Consider the following 23,719-nt stretch of genomic DNA (forward strand, 5'->3'; position numbering starts at 1 on the left):
ATGGGCATCACACAGACGTTTTAGTTCAGTACAACAAAAAACAAGGGGTGAAGTTCAATCCTGAGGGTCCACTCCACAAGTGTCTTACAATGCTGACACTATACTGACAGCAATGTGTTATTGGGGATCTATGCATGACAGTTGGGTATAGACTACACAGAGATGGGGATCATGGTTCTAGCGTTACTAAAGGACCTGGTTTCTCAGGACCCTGACCTGGTTCAAAAACGCCTTCTCTTACCGAGTGCCATGTGTACAATCTGAGGGTCTTCTATCTACACCACCGGCTGTCTCAAAAGGTGTTCCTCTGGGTTACATTTTGGGGCCGACCCTATTCTCCGTTCATATAATTTACGTTGCACCTGCTGCCGGTGACTTATGTACCTCAATGCAGACGACACTGTCTTGTACGCAGATGGCCCCACGTGAACTCTGTGCTGTTCCCTGCTTCAACATAGCTTCCGTAGTAAACAACATGCTTTCCCTTGGTCTCCGACTATCTCCTCCAGGACTCCAAAGTGGACTGCAAAATGCTACTCAATCGTAAACAACCTCTGTCTGCCCTGCGAACATTCACCGCATATATGGATCTGAGTTAGGGTACGCTGATCCCTGTAAGTACCTATGTATTTGGCTTGATCATTTTACAGACCCACATTAAATCTCTGTTCTAAAAGGCTGACACAAAATAAATCTAATGAGATTAAGTTTGGGTAAAAAAAAAGAGAGAGCTGTGATTGATCTGTATCAATTGAATGTTGTACTCCTGTTAAATTAGAAATGTTTTTTGGGTTTTTTTGTGCTTTTCAACTGCATGGTACCGGCTCGACTCTACTCGTCTCTACCCGCTTTCGGAGCTTTTCCAATGCATGGTACCAGCTCGACTCGACTCCGCTCGCCTCGGTTTGTTTTCCACTGCAGATAGTACACTGTACCCGCCCATTGTGACATCCCAGGAAAACTGCCTTGATGCCACCTTCAACAAAACACACTAGAACAACGTTTGAAAAACTGTGAGAAAGTATAATGATAGAATTATCGCCCTGCAGTATAAAAGATGACATAACTCCAATGTTTTGTTAGATTTAAGTGTATGCAACTCAACACCAACACATTTAAAACAACCGACATAACCCCTTCATCCCGATTAAAAGGTATAAATAATTGCCTTAGTGCCGGCTATAATACAACGCCGATTGACTTAAGAGTAGCCTACTGTTGGTCACACAAGGCTGCGTTTATACCCGTAGTAGCGAGGAAGCACACGTGAGCAGTAACTTTTGTGTTAATACATTGCAGACTGCAAAAAATTGTTAGAAAGCTTGGTATGCTGCTTTGTTTGACTTGACATTACTACTTTGACCAGTTGAATGTATGCCAGTTAGCCTATTGAAAAACCCAGAGGAAAAGGACGAGGTCCTTCTGTAGGATACAAAAACGGCGCGTCTTTGCGTGTCTCTCACGGGGATAACGAGTTGATTCGAACGCCAGTACATGGGTTCAACCCAAATACGACCGCTTAAATTACGAGTCTGATCCTATGCGTTGACACTGAAATTAACACGGGCAAGGACTCTTGGGACAGACCTGCAAAAAGACGCGCCATTCTACGACACTGGACGACTAACAGCAGAACAACTTGTTTTGCTTTTCTGCTGGCTTTGAGTCACTCTTATCCAATCAGAAGTCTTCCGTGTTTTCACTTCACCTTTTGGTATCGCCTCAGCTCGCTACCAAAAATATATTTGGTATACCAGGTACTATCCTAACTTTTGGCCAGTGGAAAAGCAAAAAAGGCGAGACGTGTAGAGCCAAGTCGAGCTGGTACCATGCCGTGAAAAAGCTCCCACTTTTTATGATCTCTCATGAAGTAGGTCTTTATTAGGAACAACTAGTGTCTTTACTGATAGTCTTTCTATAGTTTACAGTTTTACCTTGAGGGGTGAAAGACCAAGCTATATCGTTTTGAGGTAAGATCTGTTTTCTGGTTATTAAAGTGCTTCTCATATGCTGGTATTAGACAAATAACCGTGTATTGGTAGATTTAACGAAAAGACATCAGAAACATCCTATATACAGACATGGCCAAAAATATTGGTACCTTTGCATTTCATTCAAATAATGCACCATTCACCCAGAAAAGTGTTGACATTAAAAGCTCTTTTGTCACCAATGCATGCCTTTGCAGTGAATAAACAAGCTGTGAAAAGAACAGAATTCTTACTTATTCCACAAAGACATTCTAAAATGGACTGGACAAAATTATTGATACCCTTATATGAACTTGACTGATGCCTCAAGCAGACCATTCTGTTTTAATTACTATCACAGGTGTCTTCAATCTTATAATAACTAATTCAGCCAGTTTAAATGGGGTAAAGTACTCATTCTGCTGTATTGTGTCAGTGTGTGTATCACACTGAACATGAAAAAGAGAAGAAAAACCATGGGAGTTGTCTGAGGAGGTTAGAAAGAAGGTAATTGCCATGCATGGTCAACATAGAGGCTACAAAACCATCTCTAAAGAGCCTGATGTTCCTGTGAGCACTATTGACAATATTATAAAGAGGTTTAAGGGCCTAAGGGACTGAAGCCAACATCCCTGGACTTGGCCGCAAAAGGAGTATTGACCCAGGAATGAAAAGTAGGATTATTTGAATGGTGGAGAAATAACCATGGGAAACTTCAAAACAGATCCAAGCCGACATTCAAGTTCAAGGTGTGAATGAAAATGGTTCCATGGTAGAAGACCCCACTTCCAAGAGTGAAACACAGAAAAGTCAGACTGGAGTTTTCCAAAATGCATGTGGACAAGCAAGAGTCCTTCTGGGAGAATGTCCTTTGGACAGACAAAACAAAAGTAGAGGATTTTGGCAAATAACAATATCTCTGATGTTTTGAAGTTGCCTGCTGCCTCTGGCGCTGGGTGCTTTGACCTGTGATGGTGACCCGGAACAAACCACATTGGACCGTGCCGAAGTGGACATTTTGTTTTGTGAGTCCAGAATCCAGAACTCGAAGTATAGAAATCTCATTCAGAGCTACAGAAAGCACTTGATTACAGCTATTGTCTGCAAAGGCTCTGCAATGAAATATTAGGTTAAGGGTCCCAATATTTTGGTCCATGCCATTTTCATTTGTTTTACAGTTATATGTTCATCATGAATCAAAAGCAAAGTTTCTGTTCTAGTACATGTGAAATAAAGAATGGTGGATATCAAATACTTTTGCCAATTTCTACTGTCTGCATAGAAAATGAAGTTTTTGGAAAAAAGCAGAAGGGTAACAATACTTTGGGCCATGTCTGTATAAATATATGTAGACTCATCAAGATATTTGATTTTAAAAACCTGTAACTACCTGTTCATTGAAATGTTTGACCAAATGTTAAACGTTGGAATAAAAGGTATTATTCAAACATGTTTTCTATTTCATCCTTTATGCATGTTGTTTCATCTAAGATTCTAAGATAGGCTAACTGAGGATTTTTGCATCTGGTTAGTTGGATAAAATGAGGGCCCAGTTTTGTGGAATAATGGAACTAAGATCCAGGTTATTGTACTAACATTAGTAGAGGTTCTAGATTAGGATCTGACAATAGCTTGTGATATTCTGTAGGATCTCTGGAGGTTAATTGAACATCTTGAGACCCTTATAGCAGCTTTATGATGTTTAACATTTTATTTGGCAGAATAAATAATAAATATAAATGTGGTGTTCAGGCATTCAGTCTCAGTGTTACACTCCATGTTGGACTCTAAATCAGTCACAGTTGTGACAGCGATAAGGCTGTTCTGGGGCACAGGCTCAGTGGGTCCGGAACCAGGCCTCCTGTGAATTGTGGAGCTTTTTCATGGACACACCAATACAGAGGAAGCAGATTTTACGGTGGAATTATTTTGTTCAAGATTGTGGTAAGGAGATCTTTGTGTTTTTATGGCACTAATGTGTCAGTGCTAGTAGTTAGTACAGCAAGTAGTTGTCATATAGTGAATTTGCCCTTAAACTAGCAATATACATGCATTAAAACTCTATGTATGAATGTAAAGGAGATTTGTTCAGCTTTCACTTGATTTAACCCATTGAGGTGTTTGATTTCCATATTAACCTTCTTCTTTGACCTTTGTCTCTGTTTCATTAATTTATCTGGTTCAACTGTGGAGATAATTGCAAATTATCCATTTTTTTTGTTCTACTTTGATGGTTATGGTGTTTTATTGCACCTTAACAATGTGTTGTCAACATGTTTATGTATTTTATAACCTCAAATGTATTTATCTCCAATAAAAAAATTTTTATACCAGGCTACGGAATGTGATGGTAGTTCCATCGATAGGAACTCTTAAAGGAGTAAGTACAGAGACAAAATTCTCTTGGCACAATTAACAGTTTATTTTCAAATAGAGAGATGGGTCAAAAGCTTACAGAATAATCATCTGAGGAATCTCTGAGGTAAATACATGAGCAGTCAGTATTTATTACAGTTAAAAGGAGTGTGGTAATTTACTGCCCAGCTGTCCTATGTCACACAGGTTTTACCCAAAGGGTGGGCTGTCCCCCCACCTTATCCTTCCTGCCCTATGTGTTTACCTAAAGAGGCCAATTGCCCCTACTTCCCCCAAGGGCCACATTCCTAAGGAACAGAGGACAGATACCCTTATTGGTTTAGGCAGATGAACAAATGGTCAAAAGACCCAGTGATATTATACAGACGTGTGTCACAATCAAACACCAGAGTTACGTACCAGGTAATAGAAAAGCAGACATTTCTCAAATGTACATTAGAACAGGAGTCTTCAATAAATGCATTCATTTTCAATAAAAAAGGTTTATGTCAGGCTAGTGAGTCTTCAATAAATGCATTCATCTTTAATAAAAAACTTTATGCCAGGCTAGGGAGTCTTCAATAAATGCATTTATCTTCAATAAAAAAGGTTTATGCCAGGCTAGGGAGTCAGTTCAGCATGTTTTCATGTAGAAAATATAACCTGGAGAGAGAGGAGTGCAAAAGGGTGTGTAGAGATTTTAATGTGAAGAAAATATTAAATAAACCCTCTGGTCATGAGTTTTGTAACTTTATATTTGCGTTTTTAGGAGAATAACACTATAGACTGGATATAGTATAAATAAGTGGCTTAGGTATTGTAGATTCAGTTTATGTGTGTAGTATGTGGTTTATTGTGCATAAGGTCTGTGGTCACATTTGGAGGTGGGGGAGCCCTATTTATTGGGAGCTGAGGGAACTCAAATGTGTGGGAAGAGACAGGATTAAAAACATCATACATTTGTTATGAGCAAAACAATAAGATAACTATGCAATTATAAATACTAGCCCGTTTCTAAAAGCTGGGACGCTGCGTGAAATGCTAATAAAAACAGAATGCAATGATGTGCAAATCATTTATCGCTATATTTAATACACAGAACAAAATTATAAACGCAACACTTTTGTTTTTGCCCTTATTTATCATGAGGTGAACTCAAAGATCTTAGTCTTTCTCTATGTACACAAAAGGCCTATTTCTCTCAAATATTGTTCACAATACAGTGAAACATTTTTGAGTGGGCTTTTATTGTGGCCCGCCTAAGATACACCTGTTCAATAATCATGCTGTCTAATCAGCATCTATGCCACACCTGTGAGGTGGATGGATTATCTCGGCAAAGGAGAAGTGCTCACTAACACAGATTTAGCCCGGACTTAAACCCCATTGAAAATCTGTGGAATGACTTGAAGACAGCAGTCCACAAACAGTCACCATCAAATTTAACTGAACTTGAGCAGTTCTGCAAAGAAGAGTGGTCAAATATTGCAACGTCTAGATGTGCAAAGTTAGTAGAGACATATCCCAACAGACTAAAGGCTGTAATTAAAGCAAAAGGGGTTCAACAAAATACTGACACAAGGGGGTGATCCTTTTTCCAACTCAGTGATTGTTTTTTTATTTTTTTATGACATGTTGGTGTTATATCTTTCACTTGGATGTTATAAGTTGCACTGAGTAAATACAGATGAATAAAACAAAAATTGTTTTTGTCCGTTTTCATTTCAGGCTGAAAAGCAACAAAATGTGATTATTTTAAAGTGGGGTGATTCTTTTCTATACCCACTGTATATGTAGTACAAAGACAACATATCAAATGCTGAAACTGAGAAATGTTATTGTTTCATGCCCATTTTAAATTAGATGCCAGCAACACATTTCAATAAAAGTTGGGACGGGGCATGTTAACCGTTGTGTTGCGTCACATCTTTAACAACACACACTCACACTATCCCCCCTGACACTAACCCCACTGACACTATCCCCACTGACACTATCCCCACTGACACTAACCCCACTGACACTAGCCCCACTGACACTAACCCCACTGACACTATCCCCACTGACACTAACCCCACTGACACTAACTCCACTGACACTAACCCCACTGACACTATCCCCACTGACACTATCCCCACTGACACTAACCCCACTGACACTAACCCCACTGACACTATCCCCACTGACACTAACCCCACTGACACTATCCCCACTGACACTAACCCCACTGACACTATCCACACTGACACTAACTAAAATAAAATATACAGAAGCATAATGACAAGACAAAGCACCAGGGTAAAACAAGGGTACATCTGGATTTGGCATTTATTAGATGGTGACAGCTGAAGTTAAAAAAAAAATTATGAACAGTGATGCAGATTTGGCTACCTTTCTACTGGTAAGGTTACATAAGATACATAATGTCAAAATAATTTAGCTAGATAGTGTAGATCTATCTTGCTAAGTCTCTTAATTTTTTCTTAATTTTTTCCAGAGCTGTACAGTCTCTTGACAAGGAAAAAGGTGGGGTAAGAGGTCAATCTAAAATTATATGGGCATGACTTGGAGAAGATAGAGTCCTTTAGATTTTTGGGAGTGGTTCTCGATTCTAGGTTGACCTGAGCAGTTCACATCGAGAGTTGTATCAAAATGTAACAAGGTATTAAATGTGATGAGTTGTTTGGTAGGAGTGGAATCGGGGGTGAGCAGGGGAGCACTGAAGGGTGTATATATATATATATAGCACTGATTAGGTCGGTTTAGGATTATGGAAGTATAGTTTATGAGGTAGCAGCTAGGTCTACAGTGACTTCACTGGCCAGACTAGATGTGCAAACACAAGTGCTTCGAATATGTAGTGGGGTGTGGCATTGCTGGTGGAGGTGGGTGAGATGCCCCTGAAGTTAAGAAGGGAACAGCTGGCAGCCAACTATTGGGCAAATCTACAGGGTCATGTAAGGTCTCCCCCCACAAGGAAGGTTCTGACGGCATGGTCGGCGCATGCTCGGATTACAAGGGTGAGTTTTGAATGGGTGGGTAATGCTTTAGGAAAGGAGATGGGGCTGTGGGAAAAGGTTTTCAGTCCCACAGTCCCCCTGCAGTAAGTTCACCTTGGCAGCTTGAACAGCCAAGTGTGGATTTGGAAATGTTTAACAGGGAAGGTAGAGATAGAGTGGTGAATCAATAAATCAAAGTTTGTAGCAGGTTGAATTCAGTGTAAAGTGATCATCTGCAAATATATACTGAATGATCAATGGATCCACTAACTGGACATTCAGGGTTTGCCATTTAATGTACCAACGTGGGGTGTTATGGTTCATGAGAGGATTTCAGTATTTACAGTGGAATTGTTGAGTATTTTGTAGGCGTTGCATTGCGTGGAGGAAGTGAGGCTGGAAAGAGTAATAATTTGCTCTGATTCAAATGCTGTGTTAAAGAGTTTTCCAGTCCTTCAAATCAAGGACAAGGCAGGACATTTCGTAGGAGGTTCTGCAGCTCCATTCATGGGTGTGCAAAATTGGGATGAGGGTAAAGTTTATGTGGGTTCCAGCTCATTTGGGGGTCGAGGGGAATGAGAATGTGTACGTGTTGGCTAGGCAAGCCAGAAGATAGGGAGATATTGAGGCCATGGTTCCGATGAGTAAAGGAGAGGCTAAAACAATGATTTGGTCTAAGATGACGAAGTGGCAGGCATCATGGGTCACAGAGGTGAAAGGAAGACACTCGTACAACATTCAGGGACACGTTGGGACGGAGAGGGTTTGCAGGAAGAAATAATTTCTACTCTGTTAAGAGTGGGTCAATAAGTATATGGCTTAATAAGTATGTTCATATTATGATGTTTAACATTTGACAGGTAGATCTGAATTTTGGGATAGTATTCAATATATGGAGCATGTACTGTTAGTGTCTGAAATATGAAGGAGAAAGGGTGAAGTTGAGAGAGAGTATGAGAAGTCAGTGGGTTCAAATAATGTTACTTGGAGAGTTACTGTAAAATGTTAGAAATAAAGTTCACATGTATTAAGGTTTTCAAAGGAAACAGGACTAACAAATAGAATATAGTTTTCCATTTCCGGTTCACACTCCAGAACAGTAGGTGACGGTAATGCACGATTGTTGGTTGCAAACCGACGTAAAACATTAAAGAATAAAACAAATAGCGAGAAGAAGCTGCTGATGCAGTGTAACACCTTGTGTAGTTTTCAAGATATCCGGTACGTTTTGTGAAATACGAACCGAACATCGTTGAAATGGTAAGGGATTAAACAACTATTAATTCTGACTTTGTTCACTTTTACACGCACGGTTTGAACGTATGCGGATAGAACGCATGAAAATTCACCCACCGCTGTAAAACCGTAAAAGAACACTGATGGGGCTGGGACATTGGCTCGAGGCCATAGAAAATGAGTTGATTCGAACCTTCACTGGGCCTCTCGAGACATGCCTAAAGCTAAAAAAAATGTATTTCCTCAAAATGGCACGAAAAAGGTCTCTCCGTTTACTGCTTTAATATCATTTTATGACAATCATTTTAGGATACGTTAAGTATTTATCCATTGGGGACCAATGGGGCACCAGGTGTTGCAAAACTAATCGGAATTTTTCTATGTAAAGGCTGTAGATGACAATGTAGAGGAAAATTTATTTAAATGAATATTTTAAATAGCAGTTCAGTAAAAAGACATCTGACACACGAAAAAAAAAACTAAAATATGGCTTGTTTTTTCTCTTTCTTTAAAACTACGGCTTACCATTTAGGGGACAATGATCTAAACCGGTCCCTAATGTTCTTCATAATATGTAAGTCGATATACAGTTATTACAAAACTGCAACGAAGAGATCCAGGTCATGAGAAAAGCTGTAACAGTAGTTAGACAAAACACTTGTTCAGTGTCTTAGCTGTAGCTGCAGTAAGGTACGGGCGCAAACGCTAAATCAAGGCTATTAAAAATAGTCCAATTGTGGGGTAAATCTGGCAACACAGCCAATATGAAAAAGGTTTTATCCTACGGTCACGTTCCCTGCAGCATTTCGCTTGTAGGATGTCCGATTAATTTTACATTCCTCTCCCTTGAACGGTTTGTCCTTCATCTAAGCTTCTTTCATTTGTGGCTTGCATATGAGCGCTAAGTTATTTTTACCATGCCGACACAGAGGTGGTGTTTGATTTTGGGAAGGCGGCCGCCTTTGAGTTTTATATACAGTTACATAAACATGTATTTGTCCACCAATCTTTCAGCAAATGGTTACTCTCTGTCATGCTAGCACTGTTTCTTAATTCCCACATAATTTGGTACACATTCCTCACTCAAGGTTCTTTCCTTATCTCTCCATCGGCCTGAAATCTACAGTGGCGCAGTTCCAAACATAAACATAGTCTGAGCTCTCGAACTCAGAGACCCCATTTACTTACGTTCTGTACACTGTTACATGGCAGATTCTTATTTACATGGGTTCATAAGGTTCATCCTACAGAGTCTGGCGTCTAGCTCCCTCTCCTTACCCGTTTCTCTCTTTTTGGCCTTGGCCTTCTCTTTTCTCTGTTCTGCAGTATAGCAACATTATGGCCTGTTTTGAATGGCATTACACGAGTCTCTCAGCTTAAACTTCTAACTGAATATTCTGTGTGTAAATACTTTGTTGGTTATACAGTGAATATATGAATTAACATCAGTGCGCCATTACTTTAGACCAGATTATATTGAAAAATATTCCATGAGATCTCGCCAAGCTATACCACTCCTTGTAACTCTTGAGTTTCTCCTAAGTTGAGAGATCAAAGGATCATCAACAGTTTCTGGATGTCACCCTAACCTTTCATAATGCATGTGAGGTGCTTTTAGTCTATAAATAACTGAATCCTTTAGGCCCTGAATATATTTCCGATATTTTTAAAGATTATAAAACGACTAGGGCTCTTAGATCCATGGATGTATGGGTCACATATGGGTCTTTATATTGAGTATAGGGTTTAAATGATTTTGCACATTCATTGCATTCAGTGTTTCTGTATATTTTACACAGCATTCCAACTTTTTTGGAAATGTGGTTGTACTTTTAGGTTTTTATTCTAGTATATGTTTTTACTCTACAGTATTTTACAGTAAATCTTTGTAATGCACATTGAATTAATTACATTTTTGAATTAATTAAATGTATAAATAGTGCTATATGAATTAACCTGCTTACTTGTATATGTTGACATAGCTAGCTAGGTATCCTGTAGCATGCAGCAGAGTGGCTCTAGTATTAATACAGTCCAATTCCAAACAGAAAACTAAAATATCAGTTTCAACTGAAAGGAAAAATCTAAATTTGTCAACCCCTACTCTGAAATATTGTTGTTTATTTGGTTGTGGCTAGCCAAAGTGATTGAGTTTGTAATTTTTCTTTAGTTGTTTTTTCTTCCCATCAAACATGGTTTGGTCTTTATTTTAGCAGATTGAGGACAAACCCAGCCTGCTGCTCTCCTTCCACACTGAACCCAAACAAGAGTCACTGGATTCTGATTGTGACAATAAAGCTCAGTGTTCATTGGTGGATTCAGAGATGACATCAGTGAAGCAGGAAGACTGCAGTCAAACACTGGGACTGAATGTTACTAAAGAGGAGGAGGTTGGGGATTTAATTAATCAGGGTAAGAAGTAGTTTATCAAGAACGTAATTTTTTTGTTTCATCATGAAAGTGGTGTATGCTATTTCATGCAACCTGTTTTTACAAGTATAATTCTCAGGAATTATGTTCATATACAACTGGTTTGTAAACTGCGTTTATGTTCAGAACATCACTCTGAGAAATTGCGTTTGTTATCATCATTCCACCGCTGCTATTGGTCCTTAATGAATCATGATTACGTTGCTCCTGAAAATTTTTGTCATGTTGGTCTTGAAAATGGAAGCCGCCTTGTTACAAATACCATTAATGGTTAACAGCTGAGATTAATCATGACGGTACTAGCGTTAGGGTTAGGAATAAGGTTTGCTTGAGTTTGATGGAATCGAACTCGCAACCATCGGACTGAATGTCAGTTCCGGAAACGACCGTCCACCCTCCCCAGCCACAACACCCCTGCAGCCACTCTGTTGAACTATTATTATGTTCATTACCCTGCCGGATGCTTTCCAGTGGTTAGAAGAAGGCACTTCTCTAAGTTGACACTGAACGTAGTTGCCAGTAGTGGTCAGGGCTCATTGTTATTTATGGATTGGTTTAGCTTTTTTTTATTAATTTGTTTTGAAAATGTCGTCGGGCGGTGGAAGGAGTACTTCGAGGATCTCCTCAATCCCGCCGTCACGTCTTCCATTGAGGAAGCAGAGGATGAGGGCTCAGAGGTGGACTCGTCCATCACCCGGGCTGAAGTCACCGAGGTGGTTAAGAAACTCCTCGGTGGCAAGGCACCGGGGGTGGATGAGATCCGCCCTAAGTACCTCAAGTCTCTGGATGTTGTGGGGCTGTCTTGGCTGACACGCCTGTGCAACATCGCGTGGCAGTTGGGGACAGTGCCTCTGGGATGGCAGACCGGGGTGGTGGTCCCTCTTTTTAAGAAGGGGGACCGGAGGGTGTGTTCCAACTATAGGGGGATCACACTTCTCAGCCTCCCCGGGAAAGTCTATGCCAGGGTTCTGGAGAGGAGAATACGGCCGATAGTAGAACCTCAGATTCAGGAGGAACAGTGTGGTTTTCGTCCAGGCCGTGGAACACTGGACCAGCTCTATACCCTCTACAGGGTGATGGAGGGTTCATGGGAGTTTGCCCAACCAGTCCACATGTGTTTTGTGGATTTGGAGAAGGCATTCGACTGTGTCCCTCGCGGCATCCTGTGGAGAGTGCTTCGGGAATATGGGGTCCTGGGTCCTTTGCTAAGGGCTGTCAGGTCCCTGTACGACCGAAGCAGGAGCTTGGTCCGCATTGCCGGCAGTAAGTCAGACTTGTTCCCTGTGCATGTTGGACTCCGGCAGGGCTGCCCTTTGTCACCGGTTCTGTTCGTAATTTTTATGGACAGAATTTCTAGGCTCAGCCAGGGGCCGGAGGGTGTCAGGTTTGGGGACCACACGATTTCGTCTCTGCTCTTTGCGGATGATGTTGTCGTGTTGGCCCCTTCAAACCAGGACCTTCAGCATGCACTTGGACGGTTTGCAGCCGAGTGTGAAGCGGTGGGGATGAAAATCAGTACCTCCAAATCCGAGGCCATGGTTCTCAGTCGGAAAAGGGTGGCTTGCCCACTTCGGGTTGGTGGAGAGTGCCTGCCTCAAGTGGAGGAGTTTAAGTATCTAGGGGTCCTGTTCACGAGTGAGGGAAGGATGGAACGGGAGATTGACAGACGGATCGGTGCAGCTTCTGCAGTAATGCAGTCGATGTATCGGTCTGTCGTGGTGAAGAAAGAGCTGAGCCGCAAGGCGAAGCTCTCGATTTACCGGTCAATCTACGTTCCTACTCTCACCTATGGTCATGAGCTTTGGGTCATGACCGAAAGGACAAGATCCCGGATACAGGCGGCCGAAATGAGCTTTCTCCGCAGGGTGGCTGGGCGATCCCTTAGAGATAGGGTGAGAAGCTTGGTCACCCGGGAGGAGCTCAGAGTAGAGCCGCTGCTCCTCCACATCGAGAGGGGTCAGCTGAGGTGGCTTGGGCATCTGTTTCGGATGCCTCCGGAACGCCTTCCTGGGAAGGTGTTCCGGTCCCGTCCCACCGGGAAGAGACCCCGGGGAAGACCTAGGACACGCTGGAGGGACTATGTCTCCCGGCTGGCCTGGGAACGCCTCGGTGTCCCCCCGGAAGAGCTGGAGGAAGTGTCTGGGGAGAGGGAAGTCTGGGCATCCCTGCTTAGACTGCTGCCCCCGCGACCCGGCCCCGGATAAGCGGAAGATGATGCTATGCTATGCTATGCTATGTTTTGAAAATGTAACAGTGTAATGCATTTAGCTTCTTGAGTTTCATCCATTGTGGATAGGTTGCTGCACCATGTTTACTCGTGTTGACGAATGATGTCCGTCTTTCTCTCTTAACAGAATCGCATTCTTTTGATCTAAAATGTATTTTCTCAGAAACTGTTACATTCTGAACTTACATTTTTTCAAAAATTGTCTAGCAAGTGTGTCTCGCTCGTCTTGCTTCTTGATCCACAAAATTAGACTGGTCAGTTATTTTTTAGCCTCAGCTCTTTTTTTGATACATGATTAAAATAAATTGACACTGCATCACTTCCTGTGCACAGGAAGATTTTCCCTCCACAGCGTGAGCTGACCACTTTGTTTTTTAACAGCAGTATACTGAAGATTTTCAGATCTGGGACCATCTGAGATGGTAGGAATTCATCCACGATCCAGATGAATAGAGTAGCGATGTTTTAAATTAGGTAACGGAATGCGTACATGTCGTTAAGTCTGGTGATAACTAACATTTCTAATGTCTGTCACACAGATGGGATTCCTTACTCCTGTTCATACTGTGGGAAGAGTTTCACTGAATCATCTGGACTTGCTCAACATCAGAAAGTGCACACAGGAGAGATGCCTTATTCCTGTTCTGAATGTGGTAAGTGCTTCCTGAGATCATATGCACTTACTCTACATCAGAGAGTGCACACGGGAGAGAAGCCTTACCACTGTACAGACTGTGGGAAGAATTTTTCTCAGTCAAGTAGCCTAAAACTTCACCAGCGAATGCATACTGGAGAGAAGCCTTATTCCTGTTCTGGCTGTGGAAAGAGTTTCTCTCGGTTAATTCATCTTACAACTCATAAGCGAATACATACTGGAGAGAAGCCTTACTCCTGTTCTGACTGTGGGAAGAGTTTCACTAAATCCTCAGGACTTGCTCGCCATCAGAAAGTTCACACAGGAGAGAAGCCTTATTCCTGTTCGGAGTGTGGGAAGAGTTACGCTCAGTTTGAAAGCTTAAAAGCTCACCAGCATGTACATACTGGAGAGAAACCTTATTCCTGTTCTACCTGCGGGAAGAGTTTTATGAGGTCATGTGAACGTTCTGTTCACCGAAGAGTGCACAGAGGTGAGAAGCCTTACTCCTGTTCTGACTGTGGGAAGTGTTTCTTGAGATCAGGTGCACTTGCTCTACATCAGAGAGTGCACACAGGAGTGAAGCCTTACTTCTGTTCTGACTGTGGAAAGAATTTTTCTCAGGCGGAAGGCCTAAAATGTCACCAGCGCATACATACTGGAGAGAAACCTTACTCATGTTCTGACTGTGGGAAGAGTTTTATGAGGTCATGTGAACGTTCTGTTCACCAAAGGGTGCACACAGGAGTGAAGCCTTACTTCTGTTCTGACTGTGGAAAGACTTTTTCTAGGGCAAATGGCCTAAAACGTCACCAGCAAATACATACAGGAGAGAAACCCTACTCCTGTTCTGACTGTGATAAGCGTTTCAGTCATCTAAGTTCCCTCAAAAAACATCACCAGAAACATTTTGGAGAATAATAATATGATTCATCAGTGAATACACAGAATAGAATACTTCAATAACATTTTCAATCAATCAAATGTATTTATAAAGCCCTTTTACAACAGCAGTTGTCACAAAGTGCTTTTACAGAGACACCCGGCCTTAAACCCCTAGAAACAAAGCGTAGTGTTGAATTTCAGTGGCTAGGATACTTAATCTTTCTCTGTGGGAAGATGATTCATTCAAATGTTACCGGCAGAGAGACACTGAAGATAATCTCTATTTCTGTTGTTATAGTTGTTACTGGTGCAAATGGTTTTGGCGTGTGTCATTTGATGGTATCTTTTTAATGGTTTTCATGTCCTGTCTATTAATTGCATTATTAGACTCCTTATGTCCTGACTAGAACTGTATTTCTGTGTCCTGATTAAGGTTATTCCCTATACAGTTAATAAACTATCCAGATCAACTGTAAGACATGTATGCTAAACTAATCTACTTAAATTCAGGAAATGAATAATAGTGTTTTCTGAATATACGGTTATGTATAATTTAACTCTAAATGTTTGCTGGATGTCAATAAATGCCTGATAAGTGATACCAAAAGTCTAGCTTTGGATGGGGCCGATTGAATACCTGTAAGTGTGCAAATGCCAGTTTGATTGATTACAGGAATCAAGAACTTTTGTCTTAATCTATATTCATATATATATAAGTTATTAGTGAAAGTAGATACTGCCCCCCCTAACAAAATAAAAATCTGAGATTATGCAAAATGATGTTTTTCCTGCTTATAACATGTATTTACTATACATTATTTTTTTAATGATAATTTCCTTTTGCTCTATGATATTTCCTTAATCTAAACACTCAGCGCAAACCGTAGGATTAGGCTATATGCAGACAATATACACTCACCTAAAGGATTATTAGGAACACCTGTTCAATTTCTCATTAATGCAATTATCTAATCAACCAATCACATGGCAGTTGCTTCAATGCATTTAGGGGTGTGGTCCTGGTCAAGACAATCTCCTGAACTCCAAACTGAATGTCAGAATGGGAAAGAAAGGTGATTTAAGCAATTTTGAGCGTGGCATGGTTGTTGGTGCCAGACGGGCCGGTCTGAGTATTTCACAATCTGCTCAGTTACTGTGATTTTCACGCACAAACATTTCTAGGGTTTACAAAGAATGGTGTGAAAAGGGAAAAACATCCAGTATGCCGCAGTCCTGTGGGTGAAAATGCCTTGTTGATGCTAGAGGTCAGAGGAGAATGGGCCGACTGATTCAAGCTGATAGAAGAGCAACTTTGACTGAAATAACCACTCGTTACAACCTAGGTATGCAGCAAAGCATTTGTGAAGCCACAACACGCACAACCTTGAGGCGGATGGGCTACAACAGCAGAAGACCCCACCGGGTACCACTCATCTCCACTACAAATAGGAAAAAGAGGCTACAATTTGCACGAGCTCACCAAAATTGGACAGTTGAAGACTGAAAGAATGTTGCCTGGTCTGATGAGTCTCGATTTCTGTTGAGACATTCAGATGGTAGAGTCACAATTTGGCGTAAACAGAATGAGAATATGGATCCATCATGCCTTGTTACCACTGTGCAGGCGATGTTTTCTTGGCACACTTTAGGCCCCTTAGTGCCAATTGGGCATTGTTTAAATGCCACGGCCTACCTGAGCATTGTTTCTGACCATGTCCATCCCTTTATGACCACCATGTACCCATCCTCTGATGGCTACTTCCAGCAGGATAATGCACCATGTCACAAAGCTCAAATCATTTCAAATTGGTTTCTTGAACATGACAATGAGTTCACTGTACTGAAATGGCCCCCACAGTCACCAGATCTCAACCCAATAGAGCATCTTTGGGATGTGGTGGAACGGGAACTTCGTGCCCCGGATGTGCATCCCACATCCATCAACTGCAAGATGCTATCCTATCAATATGGGCCAACATTTCTAAAGAATGCTTTCAGCACCTTGTTGAATCAATTCCACGTAGAATTAAGGCAGTTTTGAAGGCGAAAGGGGGTCAAACACAGTATTAGTATGGTGTTCCTAATAATCCTTTAGGTGAGTGTATTACTGCAGTTTCAAAATCCCATTGAGTCAATACAAGAAGTCATTAAGGTCATACATTTTTCTTCTGACATTTCTGACTACTCAAAAAACTGGACAAATTGGAAATTTTCACAAATCTGTCAGATTTATTCCATCTTAATTTTATTCCACTTATAGAAAACAGATGACCTGTTCTGATGGACTAACTCACCATCATTGGCAGAGTTGCAACAATAAAAATATCTATAAATGTCTATTCTACCCAGAATCAATTACCTTTTGACTATGGTTCCAGTACAAACTACAACCAATTGGTTCCAATGAAATGGTCTGCTGATCAAACTTTATATCTGGGAAACTTTCCCATTTTAACACTTTCTGGAGGATCTTTGTTTCTGTTTCTTGTAACTGTGATCGTTCATATGATTAAAATTTTTTGCTGCCTGTAATTGTTTTTGATTTTGTGTACTGACAAAAGTGTAAGACTTAAAACATTGATGTTGAATGGGTTTGTGCATGTCTGTAGGTCCCTGGGTTAGTGTATTCTTTGGCTTTGTGCATGTCTGTAGGTCCCTGGGTTAGTGTATTCTTTGGCTTTGTGCATGTCTGTAGGTCCCTGGGTTAGGGTATTCTTTGTGCATGTCTGTAGGTCCCTGGGTTAGGGTATTCTTTGTGCATGTCTGTAGGTCCCTGGGTTAGGGTATTCTTTGGCTTTGTGCATGTCTGTAGGTCCCTGGGTTAGGGTATTCTTTGTGCATGTCTGTAGGTCCCTGGGTTAGGGTATTCTTTGGCTTTGTGCATGTCTGTAGGTCCCTGGGTTAGGGTATTCTTTGGCTTTGTGCATGTCTGTAGGTCCCTGGGTTAGGGTATTCTTTGGCTTTGTGCATGTCTGTAGGTCCCTGGGTTAGGGTATTCATTGGCTTTGTGCATGTCTGTAGGTCCCTGGGTTAGGGTATTCTTTGTACAGAATCCTCCAGAGTGGTACGTCAGTCATGACTTGTATGTAAAGCTTGAGTATTACATGATTTGTATTTTCAGGGGTGTTTCATGAATTTGTTGTTTGCTTTTGAGTACACCTCAGGGACAGCTCAGACCTCACCAGGCTCAACATCCACTAGGGAATGACACCAGTGTTTTATGCAATGTATTTTGAATTGTGTTATCTGTGAGTGTTGTTTTGTCTGTTCTGTGTTTTTGTCTGTTTTGTTTTAATAATTGAACCTTAAATGTGTAAACATGTACATGCAGGGCCCAGCTGTAAAAGAGACATTGGTCTCAGTCTGTGTTCTTTGTTGAAATAAAGATTTAATAATAACAACTGCTTTAGTTTTTACATAAAATGTTTCAGGGGAGCTAGCCAAGAGGAGCTCTTAATGAGTGAGTGACTGACTGACTACCCATTGTTAAACAGCATAGTGGTTAGATACGCGGACTGCCATGTAGGCAACTGCCGTTTGATCCCCGCCAGATACAAAACAAATTCGGCATTGGGATTTTTTCAGGATAGACTAAAACTTTGCTGGCTAAGCCTCAGTAGCTACGTCATAGTTAGCCTAAAGAAAAACTGTTGGTTTATTATGGTTTATTGCGATGGATGAACTGCACTGACAGTGAACACATTCCTCTCTATTTATTGAGCGTAGTTCACATAGCATAGTGGAACCAGCCATGGAGTGATTGGAGTCATTGTTTTCATTAATGTATAACTATTAGCTAGCTATCAACAGTAATCTGAAATTTAACCTGTTGCTCGCTTACCTGTTGTTGGTTTGAATGTTAATTGATGAAGAAATAACAAAGGAAAAGCCCACACCTGTCCATAAAACTGCTTTTGAGTCAGTTGTCCAATTACATTTGGTCCCTTGAAAAAGAGTGGGCTACATATTAAAGAGCTGTGATTCTTAAACCTTTCCTCCAATTAAAGCTAAGACACTGCACTTTAACCCCATATTAATTATTTCACTGTGGTAAACAACCAAAAAAACTAAACATTTGTCACTGTCCGAATATTTCGGGACCTACCTGTATGCCACCACCAAAGAGGAACACGTGGTTAACAGAAAGGGGGAAACGGATGAGAAAGGGCAAACAGAAGAGCCTAAGCATCTGATAAGGGTGAGCGGCGGTGAAGTTCTACTCACTGCACCCATTATCATCACTCAGAGGTGTTCAGTTGTCAACCCAGCTGAGATACTTACCACGAAAGACGATGGCGACGCCCTCGACTGTATCGCCTCCAGAGCAGTGGAGAGGGAAATATTAGGGAATGACATACGACTGACCGTATATAGTGACTCTGCTTATGCCGTTGGTGTAGTGTGTAGTTGGGCAGGTGTGTGGGGTTGGTGTGCTGTGTAGTTGGGCGGGTGTGTGGGGTTGGTGTAGTGTGTAGTTGGGTGGGTGTGTGGGGTTGGTGTGGTGTGTAGTTGGGCGGGTGTGTGGGGTAGGTGTGGTGTGTAGTTGGGCGGGTGTGTGCGGTTGGTGTGGTGTGTAGTTGGGCGGGTGTGTGGGGTTGGTGTGCTGTGTAGTTGGGCGGGTGTGTGGGGTTGGTGTAGTGTGTAGTTGGGCGGGTGTGTGGGGTTGGTGTGGTGTGTAGTTGTGCGGGTGTGTGGGGTTGGTGTGGTGTGTAGTTGGGCGGGTGTGTGGGGTTGGTGTGGTGTGTAGTTGGGCGGGTGTGTGCGGTTGGTGTGGTGTGTAGTTGGGCGGGTGTGTGGGGTTGGTGTGGTGTGTAGTTGGGAGGGTGTGTGGGGTTGGTGTGGTGTGTAGTTGGGCGGGTGTGTGGGGTTGGTGTGGTGTGTAGTTGGGAGGGTGTGTGCGGGTGGTGTGTAGTTGGGCGGGTGTGTACGGTTGGTGTGGTGTGTAGTTGGGCGGGTGTGTACGGTTGGTGTGGTGTGTAGTTGGGCGGGTGTGTGGGCAGCTTGAGGATACCTGACCTGCAGGACCCCCTGTTAAACATTGTGACTTGATTAGAAATAGGCTTGATGCTATAAAATAACCCTCAGCTTCTGCAGTAGTCAAATGTGAAGCACGTACAGAAAGCAGAGACAATGTGTCACAGGAAAATCCTCTAGCTGACCGTAGAAATCCTCTAGGTGACCGTAGAAATCCTCTAGGTGCCCGTAGAAATCCTCTAGCTGACCGTAGAAATCCTCTAGCTGACCGTAAGGCCAAACAGGCAGCGGAATCTTTGACCCCAGTTGAGTCTCACCAAATCCCTTTAGTAGATTGTAGCGATTGCCCACTGGAATTGTACTAAAGATGCAAAAAGCAGCAGTCTCTGAACACCTGTTCTGGGTTTCCAGAGGATGCATGCAGGTCCCCGACTCCAGCCTGTGGTGCCATGCGAGCTCTGGGAAAGTGATGGCCCATACGCATTCGATAACCTTGTTGTGTAGAGGGTTTACACAGTGTTTGCCACTCTCCAAGGAGGGAGAGGGTGAGACAATTGTCAGCTGATTGGTTTATTCTAAATTGCGCAGAACAATTGTTAAAATGTCCTTTATAAATGCCAGAGGTCCCAGGAGCACAAGGACCATGCCACCTCCCATGGGCCCGTTTACCCACTTGGTAATTGACTACACTAACATGATTTCACGGCACGCCAACAAGCGATGCTGCCTGGTTGTTACTGATAGATTTTCACGTTGGGTGGAAGCGTTTCCCCACTGTTAACTGTGACGCCAGATCCGTTGCGAAATATCTGGCTAAAGAAAGTTTTCTGCGTTTTGTCGTTTTCCCCACACATTCATCTGACAATGGCACTCATCTCACAGCAGATTTGATGGAACAGATGTGCACATGTTCACCAAGAGCAGGAATTGTTGAAAGAGCTAACAGAAAACAGTGTATTAGCCATAACATGCAAAGAGACAGGGGCATCTGGATTTGAGGCTTGAAAACGTATTTGAAAGGACTAACCTCTGTTTTAAGACGTGTGTATTCACAGCTACGACAACCTCATGGTCCACCACCAGAAAACCAGGACGTTCGTTGTACAACCAGGTGATCAAGTACTTGAAAAAGTCCACAAGCGCAAATGGAGATCCTGAGCGCAGCAACGGCGGTCAAAGTGGAGGGCCGATTCCCCTGAGCCATTGCAACAGGTTAAAGGGTTCAAAAGAGGTGATCGCAAAAGGAGAGGAAGAATTGGACCAGAGAAGTATGAGCTGTGGAGGGCTCTCATCCTTAACAACAGCACTGACAATACTGATTACTGTAGGTCTCGAGCCCCTCTCATTCCAATGATAAGGACTTAATTGACACTGATACTGGGGCAGACATCATAGAGGATGTATGACATAAAAGAGAGACAGTGGGGAAGGCATTCGGTTTTGACGCCTCAGCGGACAAATTGCAGACCCATGGAATGGTAGGAATAAGTGCTTTCGACAACTGAACCATGTAAGAACAGCGAGCAGTACTGGTTGCCCCTGTATAGTGAGAAGTCCATCTCCTGGTAAACAGCCTACAACCATGTAAACAATACCAGAACCAATGGCCGTGGTAGGTCAAGTGATGGTTCTATTATCAGCAAATCAGTCAGGGTGAAGTTTAATTCTCCATTTGTTTTCCAGACAAAAACACGACGATACAGACAACAGAGTGTTTCTATACATCAGTTGATTTAACTAGTTTATCTGCACAAGGTCAAATAGCTAACAGGGTTATATTTCACATCAATGAAATTTAAAACACTGAACAATTTGTTTATGATCCATGACCTTGAGTTGAAATGTTTTGTCTTACTGTCGTGGAAAATCAGGTCCACTCTGACTAAAACAAATTCACTTCAACTCAGGAACGTGTGAATCCCAAAACAATGACAGACATCAAAGCCAGGTCCTTCTGCAGATACACCCCTAAGTTCTAAGTCCTGACCATGGCTTTTTATACAAAACTCTCACACATCACGCCATCTGACCATCCTTTTTGGAAGTCCCCTGGGGCGGGGTTCACCTCTTGTTCTCTGTCTCTTCCTGAGTGTCCTTAATTTAAAGCAGTAACTCATGATAACCTCATGGGTCATATTCAGGTCACACTTCCAGTGAACCCAAAAGGTCCTACATTTCAGGGTCCTACGGTCCAGGGTCATACGTTTCAGGTTCATAAGTTTCAGGGTCCTACATTTCAGGTTCATACGTTTCAGGTTCATACGTTTCAGGGTCCTACGTTTCAGGGTTCATACGTTTCAGGGTCCTACGTTTTAGGGTCCTACGTTTCAGGGTCCTACGTTTCTGGACACAGGATGCTGCTCTATTGAGGAGCCCTGCTGTTGGCTCTCAGGACACATCACGATGATCATACACTCTCTGGGACTCATTGTCTGTGGGTGTGTGGATTACATCATTCAAGAACTCATCACCTGTGTGTCTGGATTGCACATTAATATATTTTCATAAAGAGCGTGATTATGCATGCAGTTTACAGAATATTCCCTCACGTCACCAAAGTAAATACAACAGTGTAAAATCACTACTGTAAGAACAAGCTTATTAATTTAACCTGGTGAAAAATCCCCAAATGAACAGCTGCTTTAAAGGAATGAATGGGGATCCAAATGAACAATGAACAGAAAGTCATAATCTTCGACACACAACAAAAATAAAATGCAGTGAAAATAACTACAGAAATGAACAAAAGGTCCCTCTATTAAAGCTAATTAACTCAGGGAATATCAGATTATTGATCTGTCTGATGATAAAATACTAGCTTGACAACTACCAAGGTAAACGGTGTCACGCATTCCTCCAACCTCACTAGATCTTTGATAATTGTATTGTGTATATGTAGGGATATTTCTCACATTAACCTGTCTCGTGATCACTTGCATATCAACTGGGTGTTAATGAAACATTTTACCAGGGATCATATCATTTCCTCAAACAGTCCAATTGTCTTTGATTTTTCCACATTTAATTGTTAAGGGAGACTGATGAACAATAAGGTACACTGTTTGGATTTCTATGTGTGTCAAGGTCAACAGCTGTGCTCAGTTTTTCTTCTTACTGTACTGATGTGACTAATGAACAACAGTTTATTTCATGTGGATGTCAGAATGACCTGTTGCTTGTCCTCGAATGCTTTGGGAGGATGAGTGAGTCCATAGATAAGGAATTCCTTCCACTTCAGAGAATATGCTGAATCATGATGAGTAGTGGCTGGGGGAGCGAATCCCAGAGGGTTGTGAAAAACATTGATGGAAGATTCCAGAAGGATCCATCCAGAAATTAGCATAATGGGAGGACATAATATCATTGTAAAACCATACTGTATAAAAATGTGTGTCTAAGGTTTGGAAGTCAGTTTATCTGCAGACAAACATGGCTTGGTTGCTCTGCAGATCAGCACAGCTTTATGACGTCAGTAAAGTCTACTTTTGAGTTCACAAACACCTTATTTGAGATTGTTGGCGGGAAACAGGGGAACAATTTTCCACAACAGATACAGGTGACACTTCATTTCAAACATGTTTTTCACAGAGTTTGTACATACATTGAATTTCAAAGTGATTAAACAGTAAAAAGTAATGATGTTGCAATGAAGTACATTTCTGGCCAACTTTGTGCCCTGGGTTTCTAGGGTTGAGTCAGAACACAGAAACACACTAATACAATTCAGAACACAGACGTTTATTACTTCATAAAAGCTTGCAGGCAATAATTAGTAGTGACATACAGAAGGTATCAAAATGAAGAAGGATTACAAAGAAAACTAAGACACACATCTTATGTGAAGTGATACACAATACCAAACCCATCCCTCAGTTCCTCCCTTTAATGCCTCCAACTAATCCTAGGAGTTTATACTAGGCTCTGATGTAACCCCATGACCTACTAGACTCTGGCGTAACCCCATGACCTTCTACTAGACTCTGGTGTAATCCCATGACCTTCTACTAGA

The 23,719-nt window shown here is 41.9% G+C and overlaps 3 protein-coding genes across 7 annotated transcripts in view; 2 read left to right on the top strand and 1 right to left on the bottom strand.

Moving 5' to 3' along the window:
* Positions 1–23,719, top strand: part of LOC105027450 (zinc finger protein OZF-like) — a 541,343-nt gene that overhangs the window by 171,957 nt on the left and 345,667 nt on the right. The window lies entirely within an intron of this gene.
* Positions 1–23,719, bottom strand: part of LOC105027448 (zinc finger protein 501-like) — a 164,401-nt gene that overhangs the window by 114,737 nt on the left and 25,945 nt on the right. The window lies entirely within an intron of this gene.
* On the top strand, positions 8,503–15,708 carry LOC109614775 (zinc finger protein 502-like). 3 transcript variants are annotated; one of them, XM_029116017.2, is made up of 3 exons: positions 8,503–8,584; positions 10,774–10,972; positions 13,757–15,708. In XM_029116017.2, exons 1-3 carry the CDS (start codon positions 8,582–8,584, stop codon positions 14,770–14,772), a joined length of 1,218 nt encoding a protein of 405 aa, XP_028971850.2. In that variant the 5' UTR covers positions 8,503–8,581; the 3' UTR covers positions 14,773–15,708. The 3 variants fall into 3 exon arrangements, with proteins under 3 accessions (XP_028971850.2, XP_034144497.1, XP_034144498.1); XM_034288606.1 differs by lacking the exon at positions 10,774–10,972 and having other exon boundaries at positions 8,522–8,584; XM_034288607.1 differs by lacking the exons at positions 8,503–8,584; positions 10,774–10,972 and adding an exon at positions 13,255–13,639.

Source organism: Esox lucius, chromosome 20 (genome assembly GCF_011004845.1).
Source record: "Esox lucius isolate fEsoLuc1 chromosome 20, fEsoLuc1.pri, whole genome shotgun sequence".
NCBI classification, from domain to species: Eukaryota; Metazoa; Chordata; class Actinopteri; order Esociformes; family Esocidae; genus Esox; species Esox lucius.

Bases quoted from the DNA above. Each gene is read 5' to 3' on its own strand.
- LOC109614775 (XM_029116017.2), top strand. The intron at 10,973-13,756 runs GTAAGAAGTAGT...TCTGTCACACAG, and splicing joins TGGGGATTTAATTAATCAGG to ATGGGATTCCTTACTCCTGT.